The sequence below is a fragment of the Camelus ferus genome, chromosome 7 (assembly GCF_009834535.1).
Source record: "Camelus ferus isolate YT-003-E chromosome 7, BCGSAC_Cfer_1.0, whole genome shotgun sequence".
Taxonomy (NCBI): Eukaryota; Metazoa; Chordata; class Mammalia; order Artiodactyla; family Camelidae; genus Camelus; species Camelus ferus.
The window spans coordinates 41770851-41796328 of record NC_045702.1 but is presented as its reverse complement, the minus strand read 5'-3'; the positions used below and the strand labels follow the sequence as shown (position 1 = coordinate 41796328).

The 25478-nt window shown below is 41.8% G+C and overlaps 1 protein-coding gene across 1 annotated transcript in view; it reads left to right on the top strand.

Annotated features, from left to right (window-relative positions):
• Positions 1-11123: 11123 nt before the first annotated feature.
• Positions 11124-25478, top strand: part of CHN2 (chimerin 2) — a 268972-nt gene continuing 254617 nt past the window's right edge. The window contains exon 1 of the mRNA XM_032483801.1: positions 11124-11548. Within this exon, the coding sequence (XP_032339692.1) occupies positions 11500-11548 (49 nt within the window). The 5' untranslated portion in view covers positions 11124-11499. The remainder of the gene's footprint in view (positions 11549-25478) is intronic.

Here is a 25478-nt window from a genome sequence, read left to right as displayed (position 1 = left end):
CATCACCTTTGACGACTCTCGGCCATTGCTCTACTCCAACATATTCAACTCACATTGTATTTTGAATTTGCACAATTTATATAGAACACACTGTGTCTGGTGCCCTCTAGAGTCATGCATCTGGTGGCCCTGCCATGGAATTGCTCAACTTACAGCAGCCATGCCTAAGAGAATAAACAGAAAGGCACCTGCAGATTTATGGGCAAGGGTTTTCAGCCCGGCGTAATTCACAAAAAGCCAAAAGTGTAGAATAATGTAAATGGCAATCAGTAGAGGGATAATGAATTGATTATTGTAGATTCATATAATGACATTTTATATAGCCATTAAAAATCCCATTAAGAATATGTGATGACGTGGGAAGATATTCATACAACTTTATTCCAAAACAAAGGTAGCTTTCTTCTTGCCTCCAATTATAAAAGTAAAATATAATCACTTTTAAAATGACATAGTATAGAAAATTAAAGTAGTCATAATAATCCCAACGTACAAAGAGATAGCCACTTAAAACAAAAATAGAGGCACTAGGGATTGAACCCAGGACCACGTGCATGCTAAGCATGCACTCTACAACTGAGCTATACCCTCCCTGGAGGATGGCCACTTTTGATATATGTCCTAACCAAGTTTTTTTACACACGTATATTCATATTCCTACATAATATAAACTGCAAAAAAAGCAGACCGCTAAACTGCTAATCCCCATGGGGAGAAAAACACAACAAAAGTATTAATGCACTTATTCATGCTGATGGGAATATGGATGATTTTCTCTTTCTTCTGCTGATGTCTTTTCACTTCTAACACGCCTACAGTGAGCATGATGACTTTATCAGAAAAACATTTTAAATAACACAAATGCTGGAAATGATCTGATGTGAAGCTAACTTACAACTATTTCTTGCAGTGCTTTGGATGCAGAATATAAAAAACTAGACATATTCCTTTTGCAAAATGAGAAATAACACTCATTAATCACTTTGCCGTCTTCCCGTTAATGAAGGCATGCAAATGCATATGCAAACAAGCTGAACTTCTATTATGAGGCTATGACAGGATGCTCTGCAAACGAAAAGGTAATGATAGAGTTTGAGAAATAGGAGGGCAGAGGAAGGTCAGCAGCAGGGGAAGATTTATCTTCTGAATGCCTTAGAAGGATTGTACGAACCTGATAGCGTTCTGTCTAACAATAATAAAATAGGATCACAAACAGCATTAAGAGACAAAAGCTAGTCATTGTGGTGTGACACACAGAGTGTCAGGATGGGGGGAGGAAAGACTCAGATTAAAATGAAAATGTGCCAAGTTGCAATATTGTTCAGACTTCTTCCCAAGTCTTACCAGATCATTGTATTCAACTCCTCGACAAGTTCATTCAGTGTATAACCCTAGGATATTTTTACCCAATATTACACATTTGTATCAAAACTGAAAAAGTCAGTTCAACATTCAAACATTTGGTCTATGCCAGTCCACACATTCACATGTCTAGAAATGCAAATTGAGTGAACTCGGTGTCCCCTATCATCAATGGGGTTCAATAGAAAACACTTTAATGTCACAAAAGGGTATGAAACATTAAGATTGTTGATATAATTGTCCCAAAGAGAATTGGAGCTAGGCTTATAGAAAATTATATTCCTTGGACGGGGCAGACAAGAATACCGGACAGCATCCTATTGTTTTAATTCTGTCCCTGCCCTTTTGTGTGGAAAATCAGGACAGCCTGCTGCTTTTAAATGACTTGAGAAACCAGAACAAACATAAACACTCATTTGGATTGTACAAACATTTTTGAAATTCCGTTATCAGAAAGCTTCTTGGGTTGGGGAAGGGAGATGCAAAAATGGCAAAACACTGTCACTGCCCTCCAGAATCTTCCCATCGCATGAGACAGCCAGGTAGAAAGAAAACTGCAAATCATGGTGGAATTTTTCAAAGGGTGGAATTGGTGGTATAAACACAGGAAGTGGAAATTAAAGGACAGTCCCCTGGAAAGGGGTTGTGGTCACTACTACAGTGACCAGAGACCTCACCACTCAAGGCAGGGTCCATGGAATAGCATCACCCGGGAGCTTGTGAGAGACACAGACACTCAGCCCCCACCCCAGACCTCCTGAACCAGAATCTCTGAGGGGAGGGCCCAGTTTTAACAGCTCTTCAGGTTGTGTTCATAGGTTCTAAAGTTCGAGAAGCAGCATTGCTCTGAAGTATAGACACTTGTGATGTAAGAGGATATGATCCTTCCTGTTGTTAATTTAATAACACAGTTTAAAAATCATGGATTATACATCTATCAAAATTTATCAAATTGTACATCTGAAATATGTGTAGTTTACTGTACAAGAATCATACTGCAATAAAGGTGTTTTTTTTAAAAATCAGTGATTATACAATCTCATTATAGAAAAATTTAAAACTCTGAAGGAATACAAAAAAGTGAAAAAATTACTCTTATGAATTCTTAGTCGGAGTTCTCCAGATAAACAGAATCAATAGAGTATGTATGTAAATATAAATATATATTTATGCCAAGCCAGTTCCTCTGTATATAGTGGCTTATGCTTATGCAGGCTGGTAAGTTCTGGATCTACAGAATGAGTCAGCAAGCTAGAGACCTAAGAGAGCTGATGGTTTATTTCCAAAGGCCAGCAGGCTTAAGACTCACAAAGAGCTAATGTTTCCATTTAAGTCCAAAGGCAAGAAAAGAACTGGTGTCCCAGTCTGGAGACTGGCAGGGAGAATTCTCTCTTACTCAAGAGAGGGCCAGTCTCTTTGTTCTAGTCAGAACTTCAACTGATTGGATGGGGCCATGCACGTTAGGGAGAGTAATCTGCTTCACTTGGTCTACTGACTTAAATGTTAACCTCACCCAAACACAGCCTCACAGAAACATCAGAGTAATGTTTGACCAAATACCCGAGCACTGAGCACCGCATAGCTCAGTCAAGTTGACACGTGAAATTAACCATCATACCTGAATTAACTGCTGTAAAAATTTTGGTTTATTTAACTTGTTACCTTTTCAATTTCAACAGTGAGGATGTGAGTTTATGTGGGTGAGGATAAATCCTTTGGGCATAAAGAGTTAACAAACAATTTTTGCCTCTCTGCTGCTGCCACATGGGAAGTGGAAGTCAGGTACATTCACCTATGATACTGCCTCTTTCGGTCCAAGCTGAGGGTTTCATTTTCATATATTCATAACACATATGAAGTTGAGAGTTTTTTTTCCCCCAAAGCAATTTTTCTAGCTGTGGCATGAAGTATTTCTCCGGCATAAACATCACCCTTCAACCCCATCTGAGCTGAAAATCCCATTTCTAATCTTCTTTCTGATTGAGAAATGATAGAGTGGATTTGCCGGGAAACATCTGCCTCCCTGACAGCTGGCGGCTCTTGTGGGAGTGACCCTAAGGTAGGAGCATATTGTTGATACTTACTCATTGAGAAGTATATTTTAAAAATCATAATGTGGGGAAAAAATTGGAAGAAGAATTGACACTATGTTGATTGAGAAATTTTTATCCTAATCTTCCATTACATTCTATTTTCTTACATCACAATGGCTGTGGTCATGTAGTCTTATAAAAGGTCTTGACAAGAACTTGATTCTCTCTTCTTCCTTTATGATCAGAGACAGTCCTGGAAAAAATCATTAAAGCAATATTAGCCATTCCCAGCTGACTCCTTTGACAGTATGATCTCTTCTCTAAATCTCGTCTTTCCTATAAGTGATTCCAAATCTTGGCAGTATGTTGGCATCACCTAGGAGTTATAAAAAATACTGGTGTTTGGTTCCCACCCAAAGAGATTTCGATGTGACTGTTCTAGGGTGCAAGGTGGACATTGGGATTTCTAAAAGCCTTCTGGGTGACCCTGACGTGCAGCCCTGATACGTGTGTGTTTGTGTGTGCATATGTGAGAGAGAGAACTTGAACATTTTTCTTTTTTCTTTTTATTGAAGAATGGTCAGTTTACAATGTTGTGTCAATTTCTGGTGTACAGCATAATGTTTCAGTCATATAGGAACATATGTATATTAGTTTTCGTATTCTTTTTCACTATAAGTTACAAGATATTGAATATAGTTCCCTGTGCTATACAGTTTAAACTTCTTGTTTATCTATTTTACATACATTAGTATCTGCAAATCCCGAACTCCCAATTTATCCCTTCCCACCCCCTTCCCCTACTGAGTTTGTTTTCTATGTCTATGAGTCTGTTTCTGTTTTGTAAATAAGTTCATTTGTCTTTTTTCTTTTTAGATTCCACATATAAGTGATATCATATGGTATTTTTCTTTCTCTTTCTGGCTTACTTCACATAGAATGACATTCTCCAGGTCCATCCATGTTGCTGCAAATGGCATTATTTTATTATTTTTTATGGCTGAGTAGTATTCCATTGTATAAATATACCACAGCTTCTTTACCCAGTCATCTGTCGATGGACATTTAGATTGTTTCCACGTCTTGGCTATTGCAAATAGTGCTGTTATGAACCTTGGGGTGTATGTGTTTTTTTGAATTAAGGTTCCCTCTGGATATATGCCCAGGAGTAGGATTGCTGGATCATATGGTAAGTCTATTTTTAGTCTTTTGAGGAATCTCCATACTGTTTTCCATAAAGGCTGCACCAAACTACATTCCCACCAACAGTATAAGAGGGTTCTCTTTTCTCCACACCCTCTCCAGCATTTATCATTCGTGGACTTTTGAATGATGGCCATTCTGACTGGTGTGAAGTGATACCTCATTGTAGTTTTGATTTGCGTTTCTCTGATAGTGATATTGAGCATTTTTTTTTATGTGCCTATTGGTCATTTGTATGTCTTCACTGGAGAATTGCTTATTTAGATCTTCTGCCCATTTTTGGATTAGATTGTTTTTTTTTTTCTTATTAAGTTGTATGAGCTGAGTGAACTTTTTAGTATTACACATGCCATTCCCTGGAGATTCTGAAACTCTCTCTCCTCAGCAAAGTCACTCTCTTTCCGAGAACCATCACCGTTAAAATACTTGCTGGGCGCTAATATTGTTGAGTGCTAGAAATGCTGTTATAGAACACTAATAAGAGGCAATGGCCTCTTACATAAAAATGAGAATAAGAAAAGTTGAGTTCCTTGTCCCAGATTACCACATGATATGCAGCAGAATCAGAATTTGAACTCTGATGTATCTCCAAAGCCCAGGTCTCTCTCCTCTGTCTTAATGTGATCTCACAAGGCGCTGTAACATAGGGGTAGTAGGTAGAGATGAGAATTACTTATTCTCCCAGACTACTCTGGAAAGACAGGTGTAAGCACACTATGCTTTGCTCTAAGGAATCAACACCAGGACTCCTAACTGGGCTTCTAAGTATCAGATGCTGTGTTACATCTGTTGTTTCATTCAGGCGTCACAAACTCCATGAAGTAAGTATTGTTAACCCCATTTTAAAAATCACAAGACTTAAGTTGAAGTCACTTGCAGAAGGTCACAGAGCTAATAAAATGACAAACTAGGATTGAAATCTGGGTCTGTATGACTCCACAGATACAGACTCAACTTTTCCAGAATCACTTCATACTTTGTTTTACAAACAAATCTGGAATATTTGCAAAAAGCTAAACTATGTTTTCTATATCAGAAGATTGGCCCAGATATTGTGTCTGTTAGCTTTCTTCCAATGCCCATTTACCCTCCCTCCTTAAAAAAATTATTTCTGTTTTATTATTGAATCTGTAGCTGCCACAGGGAATGAAATGTAAATATTGAGTCAGAACTTTTCTGGTAGGTGAGGGCACAGAACATTCAGAGTACAGTATCTGCTTAGTTCCCTGAGTTGACAAGCTAAAACTGTGAATGGGAAAATGCCGATTATCTAGAAATAGATTTTGAGGCTTGATTTTGGCTTTATTAACAACAACAACAACAACAACAACAACAACAACAACAACAACAAACACTGAAAAGAAAGTTGCTACCATCATAGGTAATACTTCTGATTCCCAATTAGAGATGACTTCTGTAGCTTAAAACTCTGCCCAGCTAAAATGTCAATGTCCCAGGGAGGAGTGGAGGCATCAGGACAAATGGGCATCCCCTGGACAAAAATGTAGTTTTCCGCATATCTTTCGTCCCAGGTCCTGGCATACTCCTTGCCACACAGTGAATGCTTAGTAAACATCACTGAGTGAGTTGAAGAATGCATAAATGAATGAACACTTAGCAGAGAACAAATCTATCAGATACTTTTATGAAAGCGAATTTTGATAGTAAAAGAGCATAGAGCCAGAGGTACACCAGAAGAAAAGGAAAACAATCTCACTACACAACATTTGCCCAGAGCAGGCTTAGAGCTCTCTTCAGTTTAGTTTATCCTACATTTCTCTTTGGACATTGAGGGCAGAAAAGATTTTTGTTATCTAAAATGTCAGGGAACTAAGCCAAGAGAGGTGATCGGCAGAAGAAAGCATATTCAACGAGTTTCTGAACTCTTCATTTTTTTTTTTCTTTAAAAAGAAAAGTCCTCATTTCTCTATTTCCTCTCTCGTTCTCTCTCAGTCTCCCTCAAGTCAAGGAAGATGTAGCTGACAGCCGCGGCATAAGTGTGTGTGTGTGCACTTGTCTGATCCTCCCAAGTTAAGTGGCCAACTGGGAAACTCAGGTTGATACCCCTGGACCGCTCCGTACCTCAGCGAGATTCAGGAACACCTGCGCTTGCGGCATATTGCCACTAGGGGTCCCCAGCAGCAGGCAGTGTGAACTGGGAATTGGGTAGCCAAGGCGGCCTCCTTTGTCTGCACCCCAGGTGTGGACTCCTTTTGTTCAGAGGCAGGGCTGCTACCTGCGGCGTCTGAGCTGTCTGCTCTGTACCCCAACCGTGGGCTGCCTGCTCACCTCTTCTGGGAAAATACACTGTTCTCAGCTTCTGCCTTTAGTTAAGCCTGACGTTACCCTCCAAGAGCCACTGTTTTCTCTTTAACAGGACTAGGTATCTTTGCATTAGAAACAGGGCTTAAACTACAAAGGGAAGTATTTCTCACTACAACAAAGAGTATATCGAGGTTGAGAAATTGCTGGCAAAAGGATCCATTTTCTGTAGTAGAGTATTTACTATAAAATATTTAAAGCTAGTTGACAAATAGCCCCACTATTCTCCCGTGAATGCCGGCCACTGGATTAATCTTGAAAGTCAGGAATATTTCATTCTATGCTTAGCACAGAGAAAAGAAACGACCTTCGCAGACACCCCTGAGTGCCTGAAATGTGGGAGCCCAGCTCCAGCCACAACAGCCACACTCACCCTGCGGTGTTTTCATGTCTGCTTTTAAACTTCAAAGGAAGAACAGCAAAGCAAAAATAAACAAATTACAGAAACATAAAGAGCGACTCTGTAAACAATAAATTACCTGAGTTGTACAGCCGGAGATGGGAGTGAGGGTGGGGATGACAAACATTTGATCCATCGAAATTTATTCTTAGGCTTTCATCATTTTTGTTTTCCTTGTTCACAGCAAAATGGTGTCTTCTTACATGCCCATCAACTTCTTTTTTGTGCTCCAGATGCGTTACTTGTCATCTTGGTGGTCAATGGTCACAGCTACTGATCTGAAAATTAATTGGCATAACTGAGAACCATTTATGTATTCATTTGTTCCTTGGTTTATTCACGTATTCACCAAATATCTACTGAGCACCTATTGTGTATGAAGCATGGTAGAGAATTCAAAGGCCAGCCAGATAAGGATTCTGCCCCCAGGAAGCTTTTAATAAAGTAAGGAGATCAAATATGTTCCCCAGTTGCCACTAAATGAAGACAGAGCACCTGCCAGTTGAGAAGTACTGAGAAAAGACTAGAGGAATTCGACAGACTGAGAGCTGGTTTCTGGCTTGGGGATCACGGAAGACTCCCCAAGAAGGTTCACTCCTCCTTAACCTTCACAGTATGTATGTAGGAGGTCCAGCAGGGAGAGATGGGAAAAGGCCAGTGCTGGCAGCCGCAAGTGGTATGGGGCCTGGTGAGGAAGGGTTACATTTATGAAAGGGAGAACAGGAAATATGTTTGGAAAGGGAGGGTGGGAAGGCTTTAAAAGCTAAGTTAAGCATGAAAGCTAAGTTAAAATAAAATGGTAATTTTTAATCCTAAATAGACCAAGTTATCAACAAAACTCCTTCCGTTCCTTAAGTCTCTTAATATTCAAAGAAGGTAGAAATGTCTAAAAAATTTCCTGCTGGTCAAACAGACTTGAGATCTTTGTGGCACCAATTTCCTCTTGTCACCAGCAAATAGGCATTAACTAGAATTAATGCCATATATGAGTGAATAAAAATAGATGAACTAATTTTCTTATTGTTTCATTCAGAGGAGTGCTTGGGAAGATCCACAAACAGGTTCCTGAACCTACTGGGCAGGGGGGTCAGTATCTTATTTCAGTCTCCTCCTGATAATTTATTGATATAAAACATTTTTGCAAGTAGCAGTAAACCATTAGGCTTCTGAACCGAGAAAAAATGATAGTGAGTTATCACGCCTGCTGAGTTTTCTCCGTTGGTTATGACTTTAACAATCCAAATTATTGATCAACTTTCAGATTTTAGTTCTGAACCTGGAGCTTTCCTTTTGTTCTTCAAAATAATGGACTTCAGAGTTCCTCTCCATCTCTTACCAATAAGCTAAGCCTCTCCAGTAATCCTATTTCTACTCAGCAAGCATGATAATTAGCCTTGTATTCTTCTGTCCTTTGGACTAGGGGAAAAAATTAGTCTCCATCTTATTCTACTCTTATACAGCACAGGGTGACTTGAAGCAAGTGCCCCTCCATCCCTTCATCTGTCGATTGAGAATAATAAATATTATCTACTTCATAGGGCCATGCTTTACTTTCTCTAAGGACCGTAAAGCTCTATAAAGGTAAATATTATCATCCAAACTGCAGAAATAAAATTTGACATCCCTTTGGGTGGATTCTGAGATGAATAATAAAACCTGTTGTGTATTGCTTACTGTGGGACAAGAAAGATATAAACCTTTGGACAAAGATTAGCATTTCCCATGGTAGAACAAGTCACCGCTGATTGGTTATCTCCAGGAATCTCCAGATGCAATGGAAAAAGCAAAAGTTGTTCAGATCATAGATTTGCTCTTTCAAGTAAACAATTTACAATCACAGAATACAAACTCTATGCCAGGTACACTGTGGCTTTATACATATCTCATTTAATCTACACAACACCCTACGTTATCAGGATTGTGGTTGCAGGTGGAGAAACTGAGCTCAGTGAGTGTGAGTCGTTTGCTCAAGGTCATAGAGCTAATAAGTGGCAGAAACAAAGTTTGAACCCAGGGGCTGTCTTCTTCAAAGCCCAGAGGGTAACAACCCTACTAGGTGACGTAGCCAAGTCAGACGGTCCATCAGCTAAAGATCTGGAGGGATACAGAGATCACTATCAAACAGGCACATGTTGCCTTTGATGATGAAGAACTCTGAAAAAAACAGGAAGTTCCATTCTGATAGCAAGGTCAAGGTTGTGGTGGGCCATATGTCCCTGAAAGGCTCCACATTAGGCTCTATCAAGGCTGCATAACACAAAAAAGAAGAAAAATGGAAGGGTGGGGGGAGTAAGGGTGCTGGGGTCTCCTTATACCAGGCAGGGATGTTTTAAGTTCCATGTAGATGAGAGTCAGGAAGACTCAGTCCAGTGTGACAGGAGAGTGCTCAAGACCCTCAGCTGTTCAGCAAGCTGCTTTTTTTTTTTTTTTTTTTAAGAAATTGAGCCTTATTGGGAAGATATACTGGGATGGCATCCTGGAGGGAATTAAAAAAAATAGTTTAAATCAACTAGAAAATGTGACATGGGTGCATATTGTGATTATTCAACATTTATTATTCACTGTATGTTAGGTGCTTGGTTGAGGTGGACCCTCTAGGATTGGCTGCTGTTCCTGTGTCACTCATGATAATTTTTAAATTGACTATGTCCTTTTAACCATGTTTTTAAAAATTGAACTACCCCAACGTGAACACTTTCCACTTTGCTACATAATGAGAGTACTTTCATTCCTTTAATGTTTTGCTTTTTCCTTTGATCTAACAATTTCTGTTCAAATTTCACAGTTTTCTGTTGCTTCAGGAATGAAAGAACCGATTACCCTGCTGGGAGCGTGAAATAGACTTAAAAAAATCTGTATGGTATTTCCTCCCAGTAAAATTAATTTAGGTTTAAATACAGGGGTAAGGGTACACACCTTATGCCAGAGCCCCTCTCACACACCTAAGCAGTTCCTTATCCAGAAATGGCACAGTCGGACCTGCTGCCAAGTCTTAACATCTTTTGTGAGGATCATTTGCAAGACGCAGTCTGAGAACCTCTTTCTCTTTGATACCCGGCTTTGTGTGGGCCTGATGACATATCTGGAATGTCTCTATTTCTTTGAAGGGCCATCTCAAAAGCCCAATGGACCCGTCGGGCCCTGTGCGTGGCTGGGGTACTTAATCGCAGCGTGTTAGGCTTGCAGGGTGTTTTAAGGTTATTTTAGGGAACGCACCTTCTGGCAGGGCAGGGACCACCAGCTCTAGAGCAACAAAGGACAGTTTGGAGGGGAGTGAAAGGAGCGCTCCATAGCCGCTCCGGCATCCCAGGCCCCCTTCTGCCTCACATCGTGTCCTCAGTGACCCCGCCTTCGCCCTCTGGATCCCGCGCCGACTGTCTCGCTGCTCCTTAACCTGGGCGGGCGCCGCCAGCCCCACCACCTTCTCCCCACTCCCCACTCCCGGTCGCCTTCAAACCCTTGGAGCAGCGCCGCGCACGGCAGCCACGCTCGCCCCGCGGCCCCCAAGCGGCCTCCGCGGCACCTCTGGGGTCCCGCTCACCGGACCAGTGTCCCCCGCCCCGCAGTCCACAGCCCCCTCCACCAGCCGCTTTCTCAGGAGCTGTCAAGCCCGCGGCAGCTGAACCAGCCCCCGAGCTCCCGCTCCTCTCCTTCCTTTGTGTGCGCGCGAGCGGAGTTGGGGCGGAGGGAGACGGGGGAGGTCGCTCTGTCTGTCTGTCTCCCGACGCCTTTGCCCGGGCTGCTCGAAGTGCCGCCGGGGAGGCGGGAGCCCGGGGGAGGGTGCAGGGAGCTGGCGGGGCGGCTCCGGGCCGCCCGGGCGCCCTGGTCCCAGCTGCGCGCCGGGGAGCGCGAACGGCAGCTGGGGCTCGGCTGGAGCCGCGATTCGTCCGCCCCGGCCGCCCCTCAGTCTCCCTCCGCTCGCACCTACCCCCGACACCCGGAGAAAAGCGTGCGAGGGCGCCGAGAGGGACGGAAACCACAAATAAATAGCGGCGGCAGCAGCGCGTCATCTGGCGGAGCAGGAAGTGCAGGCAGAGTCCGGAGGCTGGTGCTTTCTGCGCGTCCCCAGGACTTTGCCATGGGCTGGGGGCCGCGGAGGCTGCGAGCGGCCGGGCCAGGGCAGCGGCGGCGGTGTCCGCTCCGGGGCTGAGCGAGCAGCTACGCGCGAGGCGCGCTGAGATGGCAGCGTCCAGCAACTCCAGCCTGTCCGGCTCCTCAGTGTCCTCCGGTGAGTTTTAGCCCGTCGGGCGCGGCAGCCGCGCCGGGTCTCTCGCCCCCTGCCCTCGCCCCGCACCCGGCGATGGAGAGAGCCTACCTGTGGGCGTCCTGCCCGCTCTCCCGGAGTGAGGACAGGCGGCCGGTGTGACACTTGTTTGGCTCGCCAGCACCCTCGGTGCCCACAGCACCTCCGTGCCTGGCGTCTGGCAGCGCAGAGGTGGGAGAGCAGGGGGCGCCCGTAGTGTGCGGACGCGGGGGTTCTAGGGGTTTGGGGAGCAGCGGGCGGGAAGCGAACCGAGCTGGGCGGGCTCGCACTTTCTGGCGCAGCTGGAACCAGGGCTGGCGGGCGGGAAAGGTTACGGTGACGCTGGGCGCCCAGAGCCGCTGGCGGTGCGGTACCCACTCCGCTGGAAGCCCAAATTCAAGGCAGAGGGGAGCAAACCCTCGCTCCTCACAGACTTGATTTTCTTTGTTTGTTTCAGAAATCAGCTCCTTGGAGACACACGCTTGGGGCATGGGTTTGAGATAGAGGTAATAAGGAGATGTTGTCTTTCTGGCCCTGATTGAAGAGTTAGAGGACAGGTGGTCGAGCCCAGCCTCTGACAATTTGCCTGGTTACAAGTGTGCAGGGGTGTGTGTGTGTGTGTGTGTGATTTTCCTCTGTGGCCTCTTGGAAAACATTCTGTAATTTTACTTTCCAGGCATACAATTTTTTTCCCAAATGCTACCGAGCAAAGGAAGGGCTTCTTTCAGCGTTTCTGTGGTTGATCAGTGGGTCTAATTGAAGAGAAAAAAATTGCTAATGAATCTGAAGGAGTACGAATCAATAGAAGCAGACCCACTGGATTCTGAGTATGACAGGTTTCTAATCAAAATGATGCATTAGGTAGAATTCTTTTACCTCTCTGGTCATTGAAAACTTTAATGACAAAACCTAAAGGAATAACTGATAAGACATTTAGTGTAGTTTAGTGTTCAGGGGGCAAGAAGATCTTGAAGTCCTAATGGAAATGCTCAATATGTTAATATTTTATTAATTCCTATTGTGTGTGTGTTTTAAGTTACTACCAAAAAATTAAACTCAAAGAAAGAAACACTTTGTTGGAGGCACTGGACTGCAAGCCAGGCATTAAGGAATCATATCTCTAGATGCATGGCTAATTAAATCATAAATGCAAGGCTATTTACTAAGGTGCAATTGTGATGTGGCACAAGGTGATCACTTGAAAGCCATCTGTTAGATTTTTTGGTAGATTTTAGTTTCAGGGAAATAGCTCTTCCTTTTTTGATCACTGCCAACTAAACAAAAGCACAGTGTTGTGTTGTGTATGATAGAGTTGAAGTTTCTGGTAGTAGCATCCAATGGGGCAGAACAGTCATATCTTATTAAGAGCAGCAACAAGTTGACCGCCTGTGGTTTTAATTCTGAGAACTCAGCAAAAGCTACAGCTTATTTTTAGTACCCCCAAACCACTGCTGCTGCTCTTCAACTCATTTTGGTTGACTAACATTGAATTTAAAATACAGTGATGTTGGCTTATGATTAGCATATGGTTATCCCTCTCAGAAAACGGCCCACTAGAAAATAAACTGATGGGGGAGAAGTGATGAAGGGAAAGAAGAAAGCAGAAAGGACAAGAAGGCAGTATCGTCACAGGATTTACTGGTGGCATAAATTACAGATGCCATGGCATCTGAATTTTCAGATCTTGAGGTAGCTTAAGAAACCGGGTTGAAAAACCTAACTCAGCCTTGGGAAGAATACATGGATTTGAAGCTGCACAGTATAGCTTTAGATGTTGGTAATTGTTTTGCAGATGAGATAGAGATGCTTGTAATGGTTCTCTTTTTTGCTTTAGTTACCGCTGTTTTAAATCCTAATGGAAAGCGGGAAATTACGAAAAAGCTGAAATTCGGAGAGTAGGCAGGGATATATTATTTGGTGTGAATCAGCCTGGGGCATGAACTTATATTGCCTAATTCACCAATTCATCAGGCATTTTTTGTGGAAATATATGAGAACTGGAGTGGGGTTCTCTTTTTAAACACACTTACCATCGTCTGGATCATGAATAACTCAGATGACACGAGCAATTCACACCTATGAGAGGTGTTGGGCAGGAAAGAATAGAGCCTGTTTATGGTGACAGCTGGGTTCTTTCAGGCAAAGGTCAGAGTCTGAGAAATTAGGGCACTCCATCAACCTATTAATCATCGTTTTGGAGGGCCTACTATGTGTCAGGCAGTAAGTTATAAGCCTCAACTACGAAGAGGTTAAGTAAGGAAGATAGTTTTAGGATTCCTTCTAGGTCTGAAATTCTGGGATTATTGTCCTTGTGTTTGGCTCCACCACTGACCAGTTGGATGACTTGGGGTGAGTTACTTTACTTCTCCAAGCCCCAGTTCCCTCATCTGTAAATGAAACTAATGCTACTGATAAGAGTTATTTCATAAGAATGTCATGGGGATTAAATGAGATAATGTGTATAGAGCACTTAGCACAGGGTGTGGCATTTAATAAGTGCTCGGTGTGAATGAAGTTTGTTCCTTGGCGGAATGAAAAAGAAGACAGGCAGACAGGCACTCACTGGCTCAGACTTTAGGTACAAAAGTAAGTCCAGCACACATCCAAACTGCCTCTTAATATTGCCTGTTAAATTTGGTCTTGAGGTTTGAGCTCCATTAAAAAAGCATTTGTTGTTTCTTTTCGGTTTCAGGCGTAGTCCGAAGCATTTGTAATAGAAAGATGAATCCAGATCCTTCCCGTCCCCATCTCCCCATCCAGCAGCAGAGATGGACAAGCAAATAGGAATCTGTATTCCAACTTGAGAAAATGAATTATGTGGAGGAGTGCAGGGCAGAGAGCGATGACCTCAGTTTAGAAGGGTCAGTAGAGGTGACATATGAGTTGGGCCTTGAAAGATGAGTGGGTTTTGTTTTCAGAAAGCAGAAGACAAAAGAGCTTAGGCAAAGGCCTGGAGATAGGGAAGTTCATAGCCTAATTTTCACCTTCCTTCTTAGGGCTATTGATTCTTTTTCTTGGTGGTTCCTCATCTCTGGTCCGTGATGCTTATAGGCCGATCATCATTGTGCAGAGAGCTGCCAGATCTCTTACCAGTGCTGCTGGCATAGGAGGTTTTCATTCTGTTCAGGTAGCAGTGGGTTTGAAGGCACAGGTTTGGACACCTTAGGACAGATTTGGGCAGTTGAGCACTAAGAAAGGAACAGTTGATTCTGTCATGTCCAGCATATAGAGAGGTGAAATCGAATAACGTGAGTTAAACCTCTCTTGGAGGAATAGCCGTGGGAGGTTTAGATTTGGATGTGTTTGGACAAAGAGTAAAAATCAAATAATTGACTCAGTATTAAGCTCAAAGTTATCTGATTTTCCTGAGAATCTATTCTCACCTGCCGTTGTTGAACAACGTCACCCACACCTCTCGTTTACTGTGTTACCAGCTAAGACATAACAAATGAAATGATCAGGTTAAAATTAATTTTTAAATACAGTTTCTGAGAATTCTTTAGAAATTTTCTTCTAGAATATTCAATTATGTGTAAAAGAAATTGCTTTGCTTTTGTTTTAATGATGACTGCTGGTAATTAAATTTCACAATCACCTAGATTGGCGGGAAGGTTTGATTACCTTTATTATTTTAAATCAGAAAAAAAAAATCCCTATCCTTAAGCTTTTAATCTAGCCTGTGGTACTTGATTATACTCTGAAATAAACAATGGATGATCGGCAAAATAGTTTTCCTAATAATCATGGGTTAGATTTGCTTGTATAATTGAAATGAGAACTTTTTGCATATTAGTCACGTGATCACCGAATGGATAATTTCATAGAGTAAAGAAAAAAAATCGACTTAAGTAAAAGTAATAAATAAAGAAGCTATGAGATGTTTTCCAGTAACTGAACAGGGTAAAAAATTAAATATTAAAGAGACTCCTGGGATAAGAAGTTGTTAAGATTTTGAGAACATAAACACACTGTATTATAGAAATGAAATCGACAGGGACTTTTTAAATTAAAATGCAAATAGAAAAGGGTAAAAATCAATATTGTGTGCAGAATCATCAAAACCTTAATTGGGAAGAGAACATTCCTGAATGGACGGAGGGATTTATTTTTCCAGATTCTGTACAACAGTAATGTGGGCCAGGTAAATAATGCCATTTTCTGCTGTCACACTAGTGTTGATCCTAGAAATGATAAAGAGGAATTTTCATTACTCATTGTTGGAGAGTCACAACCAGTGGTATATATAAATCTTTCACATTCCTGGATGCAGACAGCAAAATTGAACAATAATAATGCTGCCAAACTTATGTATGTGTAATTAGAAACTCCATAGTTCTTCTAGTACAAAGCAGGATATCTTTGTTGAAATAGACACTCACACTGAGAAGTTTTCTGGACCCGTGGACTTCAGAAATACTCAATTATGTGTAGGCAAAATATCTTTACTTTTGTTTTAGCGATAACTGCTGGTAATTTAATTTCCTGTCACCTAGAGTGGCAGGAAGATTTGATCACCTTTATTATAAACCATGCCCACAAAAACTTGCAATTTCAAAAAAATTGCAAATTAAAAAAACCCGCAAAGCTAAAAATTAATCCCCTGAGAAAAATCATTCGCTCAGATGAGAAGTATTGTTCTTTGCTGTTTGTCTGGTGACCTTTCCATACCTCATTTTTACTTGTTAGATTTCCACTGTCCTTTGTGGTACCTGAGATGAACCCAGTGATATAAAATCTGAGAGGAAAGGAGACTTCTTAAGCATGACTACTTGTTGGCAGTGTTTAATAAGAGCCCGCTGATTTGTGTACGTTTGCTAAAACGCCAGATCCCTGCCATTTCTACTAACCCTATGAAGAGTTTTGAATGACCTTGTCATTTGTTCAACTTTTGGGGGATGCAGACACCAGGTATTTTCGAAGGCCAGTCTGTGTGGGGTTTCACTGGACAATGTGTTCTCTAAGCTGCCACCTGGGGCTTGGCCCGAGTGTCAGGCCTGCTGAGGACCGTCTGCTGCTCTGCGGGGTCTCCTGTTTTTGCACAATGGTGAAAATACCCAGACATTGGTTTTGGAAAACCTATATATGAGCAATGTCATATTGGTGTAGTTTGGGGAAGAATTTTCTGCCAGAAGATCAAGATTCTTGCCAAGAAAGTTAGATACAGAGAAAGATAAATGAACCTAGTAATAAACACAAGGTTAGTAGCACCCAGCTATCACCCACAATCACTTACCTTTTATGAATATGTTCTCATTTCATGGCTTCTTAAATATGTCATTTAATTTTCAAAGTGAATGGCTTTCTTTTCTTTTTTCCTTCCTTCCTTCCTTTTCTTTCTTTCTTCCTTCCTTCCTTTCATCCTTTCTTCCTTCCTTCCTTCTGTCCTTCCTTCCTTTCTTCTTTTTGCTTTTCTCATCTCCTTTGTTGGTTAGATTTCTATTTAGAGACTTTTTTCAAAAATCCTGCCTTTGGTCTACATTATGGTGAATAGTTTCCAAATCCTCCAGGTACCTTGCTGCTTCTTCTACTTGCTCGGTGGGAAAGGAGGCTGGTGTTCTGTTTCTTACCTGGATTCTCATCAGAGGGTCAAGATGGACACCTCTGTCTCTGGTGTGGGCTGGTTGGTGTGACAGGGCACACTCACGTGTCTCAACCTGGCGAACAATAGCAGAGAGGTTTATCTGAAGTCTCCATGGCTAGACAAAAACTCAGTTAGGAATGTGCTGGACCCACACACAGTCTGCCTGGCCGTGGGGCCCACGTGGCTGTCCGCTGGGTTCTGAGGCTGGAGAGCTGGCCTGTGAGCCCTACCAGGTGGCGATACAGTTTTTCAGCCCTGCACCGAGGGAGAGCCTCCACCAGCTGCTTGTGCAGATAGTCTGCTTTTGCCTGTGTTTATTACTAAGTGAACACCTTTGTGGGGACCTTCTTTGAATATAGCCTTTACGTGTGGTCTCATGACAGCGCTGGCTTGCTTCAGCAGTCTAGCCTGTCAAAGTGCCCCAACTCCGGCCCCCTTCAGCAGTTTCAAGTGTTATTTTAAATCATCCAATGTCTGAGTTCCCATAGGCATTCTCTAAGAAAGGTGTTCAGTTAATAACCTTATTTAAAGTGTGATAATCAGCTCAGGTCAGAGGTCACATTGATCAGATTCCTGGCATTGAGACATTGCCCACGCATTGTGCAGGCTGCCAGTCACCCCTTGCCTTGGTGGGCCTGCCGAGGAGAGCACTTTGTCAAGGAGAGAGGCTGGGTGCCCGTTGCCTGGGAGAGTCAACTAGAGCTGGAGAAAAAGTCTGCTTCCTTGAGCTGGGGAGAGATCCCACTTTCTGAAACGTTGTCTTCATTAGATGTTATAGAAAGAGCCCTAAATGTGGAATCAGAAGATCTGAACACTTATACATTTAACCAGAACATTTAAACCCTTAGCTAGGGCACCTAAACCCTTTACCCTCAGTCAGAGACCTTAAGCCTTTAACCAGGACCCTTAAACCATTAACCAAAGCCCTTGAACTCTGAACCAAGGCTCCTAAACCCTAACATAGGCACTTCAACCAGATGTGGCCTTCAGTGAAGTTAGCCGCTCTGACCTTAAATACTTCGCTGCAAACTGCAGATGTGACAGCGTGCTTCCTGGAGTTGATGTGAGCATTAGGAGAGGTGATGGAAACATCCCTTCCCACAGACCCAGCCAATCACACCTGCTTTTTAGAGGCCAATTCCCTCTCTTCCCTCTCTGCTTCCCTTAATGTCTCTGAGCCTCAGGTCTCTTAGGTATAAATCGGAAATAGCAATATTTGATGAATTTATCCCACAGGGTTGTCATTCCTGAAGTACTGTTTGGGAAAATGCTAAGTAAAGTGTAAAAGCAACTAGCAGTTGAATGGCTGCTTCGTGTCATTCTAGTTACACTATCTTATGTAATTCTCACAATATGTCTCGCAAGTAGACATTCTATCCTGCTTTGTAAACAAAGACCTAGGTTCAGAGAGGCCACAGGGTTTAGATTTGAAATGCTAGGATTGGAGCAAGGGCTTCCTAATTTCAAAGATCATGCTTTCCCCTCTTGACTCATAAGGAGTTGGTTCATTTTGATCTCTGTTTACGAAGTTTCTGACATTAGAGTTTCAGGCTGAGATATATGCTCATTGTTAATGGAGAAAATACAGTAATATAGTCGTGCTTTATTTTGTTGCTATTAGTGGTTATCCAGACCCTCACCTCAGTCTGACCAAAGCTTATTCCCATGAGCAATATGAACTGGGAGGTATTACCAAGTCGTTACTCTGCAGTGCGAACACCTAGGAAATTTGGACTTGTGAGTATCTGTACTTGAGAGGAGTCTTGCAAGGTGAAGGATATATAGGTGTTCATTGTACTATTCTTGCAACTATTCTAAAGGTTTGAAACTTTCTAAATGAAAGAAAAAAACTGAGGCAAAAAGAAAGGAAAAGTACTATTTTGCATTCAGTTGATTTCCTTCATGGGTTCCTTCAGAAGCATTCCATTTTGTGTGAGCCTATCAAGTCTTGTTATCACCTTGTGAAACTCCCAGATTCTGAATCCCCAGGCAGCAGAATGTCTATTTCTTAGCTTATATCTTAAGTGAAAGCATAAAGGAACTGAAATTACAGAAGAAGTTCAGGTAGACTCCATGCAACAATTTCTACCTGAGAGTTTTTTTTTTTCTCCCTAGCTGGATTGACTTTACATTTTACTGGAGGTTTGGACTGAGGAGGGACCTTGGAGGTTGTTTAGAGGATTCCAGCATTGTATGAGGGAGAGAATCAGGGTCCAAGGGACTCCAGGAACTGCTGCCCCGTGCTGCTCAGCCAGTTAGTGGTTGAGCTAGAGCTGACCTGTGGTCTAGGACCCATGTTTGCAGAACACCTTCGCTCCATCCCCCTTCCTAGTTCATTGTAAAGAAGAGCATCTTAGAGAATTTCTTGCAGACTTCTTTTTTCTGTCTGGCTTCATACAGGCTGTTCTATTTAGTTATTTAATATTTTCAAAAGAGAAGTTATAAAGTGCTTTGTATTTTAAATGGGCATTAGAACTTCAAGGCTGTTGTGCCAACAGAGGCACAGATTTAAGCGACTTCATGTCTGCCCTAACTATATAGAGCGGTGCTGTCTGATATGGTAACCACCAGCCACAAGTAGCTTTTTAAATTTAAATTCAAAGAATTCAGTTCCTCACTGGTACTAGGCACATTTCAAGTGCTCAGTAGGACCTATGGCTGGTGGTTGCCATATCAGAGTGCACAGACATGGACCATTCTTATCATTCTATGAAGATTCTATTGGGCAGTGCTGGTAGACAGTGTCTATAGTTCTAAGACAGGGACCTTACAAATCTAAAGTTAATTAGCTGAGGATAGAAAATTTGACAAAATGTTCTCCCATTCTTGTGTTTGCTCCTTGTGCTGCTTGGGTTATATTTTACTAATTTTGCAAATTGGCTTTTTTTTTAAAAAGTAATTTTTCATTATTTCGAGGCTGTGCGAACTGTGGAATGACAGCAGGAATAAGATGTTGAGGAGAGTAATTAAAATGTTTATAAACCCTTCCAGTCCTGAAGTTTGATTCAAACTTTTTAAAAAAATGATTTATCGTTTCCCTAATGGAAAATCCATTTCTTTTTGAAATAAACTCACAGTGAGTTGTAATTTCACCCTCAAAGAGGGGGAAAAAATGCCTATGTCCAGTGGCATATCTAAGCTGTGCTATTTAAAAGAGATTTTCTACCAACTTGGCCATCAGGAAACCATTTGCCTAGAAGCATTTCCCCATATACGGGGCAAAGCAAATGCACTGCTTTTTAGAGGAGTTAGCTTTTGGGATTTTCAGCACATTTAATTGGGGGGAAATGGATGCAAATAAGATGCAAGAACATGACAGTTCCTATAAAAAGGAAGCTGCTCTCCTCCTTGGACTTCTGTTACCATCTTCAAGTGCAACAACAGAGAAATTTGGAAAGGTGGAGGGTATCTTCAAAGTGTCAAGCAACTGTCAGGAAAGAGGCTGCTGTTGAGGCCACTGGACTCAGAAACCATGTTAGCCAGAGGCTTGTGGCATGCATGGCTTCTTCTTTATCGACGTAACTCAGATCACAAATTTAGGGCAGTATGAATCACAGAATCACGTAGGTAGCAACCTTATGCAATTCTTTTCTCATTGGAGGCCCAGCACCTAAATTTCATCCTGCCCCATCACTGACCTCTGAACCCTCAGTCCTGGCTGAGCGCTATCTTCTTCAAGGAAGTGAAACTTAGCCCTTCCTGGTTGTTTTACATGATGCCACACTAACAATGTAAAGTACTTTTTCTTAAATAATTTTGCTTCCAAGGAGTAACCTGAGAGAGATCAATGTTGGGACAGCAAGTAGACAGAAGGCAAGGAGCACAGTTTTGGGAGTAAATCTTCTGCAGCATCTACTGGAGTCTGGGGGCTGTGACACTGACCTGGAAGGGCCTGATTCTCAAGAACCTAGACCCACAGTGTCCAATATGGTAGCCTGGGCTATTTAGCCCTTGAAATGTGGCTAGTCTGAGATGAGCTGCAAGGTAAAATACACACCAGAGTTTGAAGACTTAGTACAAAAAAACAAAAAAGAATGTGAAACTCTCACAGGTAACTTTGTTATATTGATTATATGTTGAAATGGTAACATTTTTGGATATAGGTTAAAGAAAATATATTCTAAAAATTAATTCCACACACTTATTTAGAAATGTTTAATGTTGCTGTTAGAATTTTCTAAACTACGTATGTGGCTCACATGAGTCTATCTGTACTGGACAGCACTGGTCTGGACGACTCCAGTGAGAATGTTCTAGCCTTTATCACAGAGTCCACTGTACAGCACCTGCTGACTGAGTGCTCAGTGGCTCCCAGTGTTGCTGTCCTGACCACTTTCCAGTCCAGAAACTTCCCCTTCCTCCCCTGAGGCCCGAATCAGTCCCGATTCTCAAGTCCCTGTTTTGTTTTAGTCCCAGACATTGAGAGATGTTCCTCATTTTGCTGGGGCTGCACAGTGATTTTGAAATGAATTACTGCAGAAAGGGACAGGTTGAGACTTTCATCAGATTCTTGCTTATGTAGGTTTTGTGCCTTGTTTTGTGTTTATTTTTGGGTTTTGCTTCACTATAATTCTGTGTATTTACATAAAGTAAATTTTTGTATTACTTTATGTAAATTTATGTATTTACTGTGATTTTTATGTACACTTCTCCTTCCAAAGAAACTCTGCAGTGCTATAATGCTGTGAAGTTGGAAAGAGAAGCTGAGAGAACAAGAAACACATTTTTCCCTTGACCTGAAGCTTCTTGCCGTGAGTGTGTATGTGTGTATACACACACGTACATGTATGGCCTGTCTGTATGTGTGTATGTATACACAGAAAGCAGAAGTGGATTGGGTTTCAAACAAAAGTTATTTCCAACCAAATACATAAATTAATATTAAGGGAAATGAAAAGTCAAGCCTAGTAGTACTTTCAATAACAAAGAAAATCACTTGGGATTTTGTTAATGATGTGTAGATATTAATGCACATAATTTGTCTGCCTAATATTGATTTAAGTTGCTCATTCAAATTCGCTTGATTATAGAAAAATTCGCCATTTTGTTTCACAGTGTTTGCCCCTGAAGACAGTGAGTCTGCAAAACCATGTTTATTGTGTAAATAACACTATTTTAGTGACTCTTGTGTGGAAAGAGTCTTATGTTGTCTCCTTCAGGAAGTGCCGTTGAGTTGTTAGTTTCTGGTTGGGGGCCTGGTTAGTTCAAGCCAGGTGTTCTTTCGTTATCTCCCTGGTGATCAATATTAGGGGTTGAAGGTACTGTCAGTGACCTGGGCACAGAAGTTTTTCTTTCTATGTGGTGGTGTTAATGTGCCGGAGGGTTGCACTTTGTCCGTGTGAGAGGCCTATGCTTGTTTTAAGCAGCCAAACTAACCTATGTGCTTTATTTATTTATTTATTTTTTGGATCAAATATGAGTTCTTCCTCAGAGGAAAAGGCAATTGACAGGGACTTTGTAAACTCTCTTGAAATAATATCGAATTAAGATGAGGAGGCTGCTCTCCCTTCTGGGTGAGGCGGCCCGCTCTCTGTCTATGGAGTGTGTAACTGCTTTTACTTTAAATTGAGCACCCAATCCCCACACCTCGTGACCTTTCTCTTGCCTTCTAAAACAGCCTGCGCTCTGTCTACAGAGTATATATCTCTCTGAATAAATCTACTTTTACTCAACAACAACAAAAAGATTAGGAGCAAAACCACAGCAAATCCTAGGCAATTATGAACGGAAGACATGATTTGAAACTAGGCAATGTAATTTGTCACAAGAACATAATTGCCCCAGTACTTACTTGGTTCTATATTCTAACCCCAGTAATAGTATGAAGGGGTGTTGTAAAAACGCACAGCAGTCTTTCAGGGAAGAGATGCCCTGCAGATATCTTCCTTTTCATAAACAGCTGAGTGTAAATCTGTCATTCAGGAATTCATGTAAACATGTTTCTGAGAGCATATGTAGTTTTAGCTTGTGCTCCATCCATTTTCTACCCCTGGAGTGGACTTGTATTTCTTTTTATTGCTTTAAATGTAACTCTCTGAAACCGATTTCTAACATCCATTCTGGGTGTTGTAAATAAATATGGGTTCATCTGAACCCTGCACTTCAAGGGTGTTGTGTTACATTACACGTGCCATGAAGCTGGGAATCCAGTCCAAACACCACCATCAACGGCAATGTTAACTTGGCCCCCTCTGAATTTCCATTTTTCTCATGCATACAATCAGCTAATAATACTTGTGAAAATCAAGTGGGGTAATGTCTATGAAAGAAACTTGAAAATTGAAAGTTTGTGAACAAAATATAAAAATCTCTGGTTTCATGAAATTCCCATTCTGTTAGATGCTCCACAGAGTCCTTTCCTGGGTGATGGGATCACTCAGAGTTCATGATTGTCTCATGTAAATGGAAAAATCTGTCCTAAACATATTACCTTGTTCTTCTTGAACAGCCATTCAAAACCTTGAAGTGTAATCCCACCAGTTTAGAATTTCTCCAGTCAGTGTCAGACTCCACTTTGCGTCCCTTTCCCATAAACATTTTTAAGTAGCCTGGACAAATCTTTCATCTAAAGGCACACCACTGTTGATACTTTCTGATTCAGAGATGTGGCTCTTTTGCAAATCAAATTTGATGTAATAATCAACATATGCAAATGACTATCTGTAAAAAACATGCAAGTTACAAAGCACAGCAACATAACTCATAAGAAAAGCCACCACCCAGCCTAGGAACATTTCGTCCTGTTGCATCTTCCTGGGTCTCTTCTCCCTTCTTCTCCTCCCTCATCTTCTTTATTCCCTTCTTCCAAAAGTAACCACTACTTTGAATTTCCTCCTTACTATTCCCTTGGTTTTCTTTCTTTAAATGATTTTTATCTCATGTCACTAAAATACATGCTGCACAAAGGCAGATATTTTTGTCTGTTTTGTTCACCGCTAATCCCCAGTGCCTAGAAGAGTGTCTGGCACACAGTAGGCACTCAAAAACTAGTTGTTGAGTGAATGAATATGTCAGTACCCAAGCACTCTATAAGAGGAATACTGCTATAGTCCCTCCTTCATCTCTCGTATGTAATCAGTTCTGTAAATGATGTAAACTCCATCACTGTTTCACATTAGCTGCATGCCTTTCATGATTTTTTAGAATATTAGTGTTTTTAAACGGGTCATGTAGATTATTTGCATTTAGTTGCAATAGGAGACTCCCAGCAAAATTGCATGGACTTTTCTGAACCAGGACTTCTTATTGAACTTGGTCTGTAGTTCACAAACACTTTGCGGGAGTGAATAGTGAACACTCAAGGAACGTAAGTAGTAAAGCTAGAGTTCAAGGAGAGCTACAGAGAAGTTTTTTTAAAAAGAATAAAGTATATGTGCTACAATGGGGATGGACCTTGAAAACATTATGCTAAGTGAAAGGAGCCACCTGCAAAAGACCACATATTGTATGATTCGACTTATATGAAATGTCCAGAATAGGCAAATCATAGAAACAGAGAGTAGATGAGTTATCTTCTAGGGCTGAAAGGGCTGGAGGGAAACCAGAGTAACTGCTAAGGGGTATGGGTTTCTTTGAGGGGGTGAGGAAATTGTTCTAGAATTGATTGTGGTAATGGTTGCACCTAAAAGTCATTGAATTTCACACTTTTAAAGAAGTGACTTCAGGGTAAGTGAATTATATCTCAAAAAACCTGTTGTTTAAAAGAGACCACAAAAATGGATAGAGTAAGCATGAGAAGGTGAAAGGCTGTAAAAAACTCACAGATCAAGTCCCTCTGGGACAGGATGCTTGTAATCAGATAGAAGGTATTCATTCATTCCACATTCCCTGATATCTTGATCAACACGTAGAGGTGCCCCCTCCTCTCATTTTTTATTTCTACATTCATCTTTTTCTGCTGCCTGCCTCCAGTCTCCTGAAAAGGACCCGTGGAGTCGTGTTCTCTGTGGCTGATTTGCAGGGTCAGCTCTGCCTGTGCTACATGTCTCCTTCCCCAGTGCCCCCTGAAGGTCACTGTGTCCTCCTTCCTGCTGAAAAATGAGGAACAGCAGCAGGTCTCTGCTGATGCTGGACAAAGCAATTAAAGCATTTCTCTTGACTAGTTAATTAGATTTTTATGCAACTTTTCAAGCCCTGGGCACAACTCTAATGCCCTCTAACTGGGATGTGAGTCATCTGGGAACCAAGTTTCCTACTGTGTACCTGGTGCTGCTGAGTTTTATCAGGGCAGTGATGCCACTGGTTTTCCCTTCCTAGGCCCCCACTAGGTGGATGCATGTGCAGACGTTCCCGAGGGTATCATCTGCTGGGTCTTCCATTGTTTCTAATCAAAGA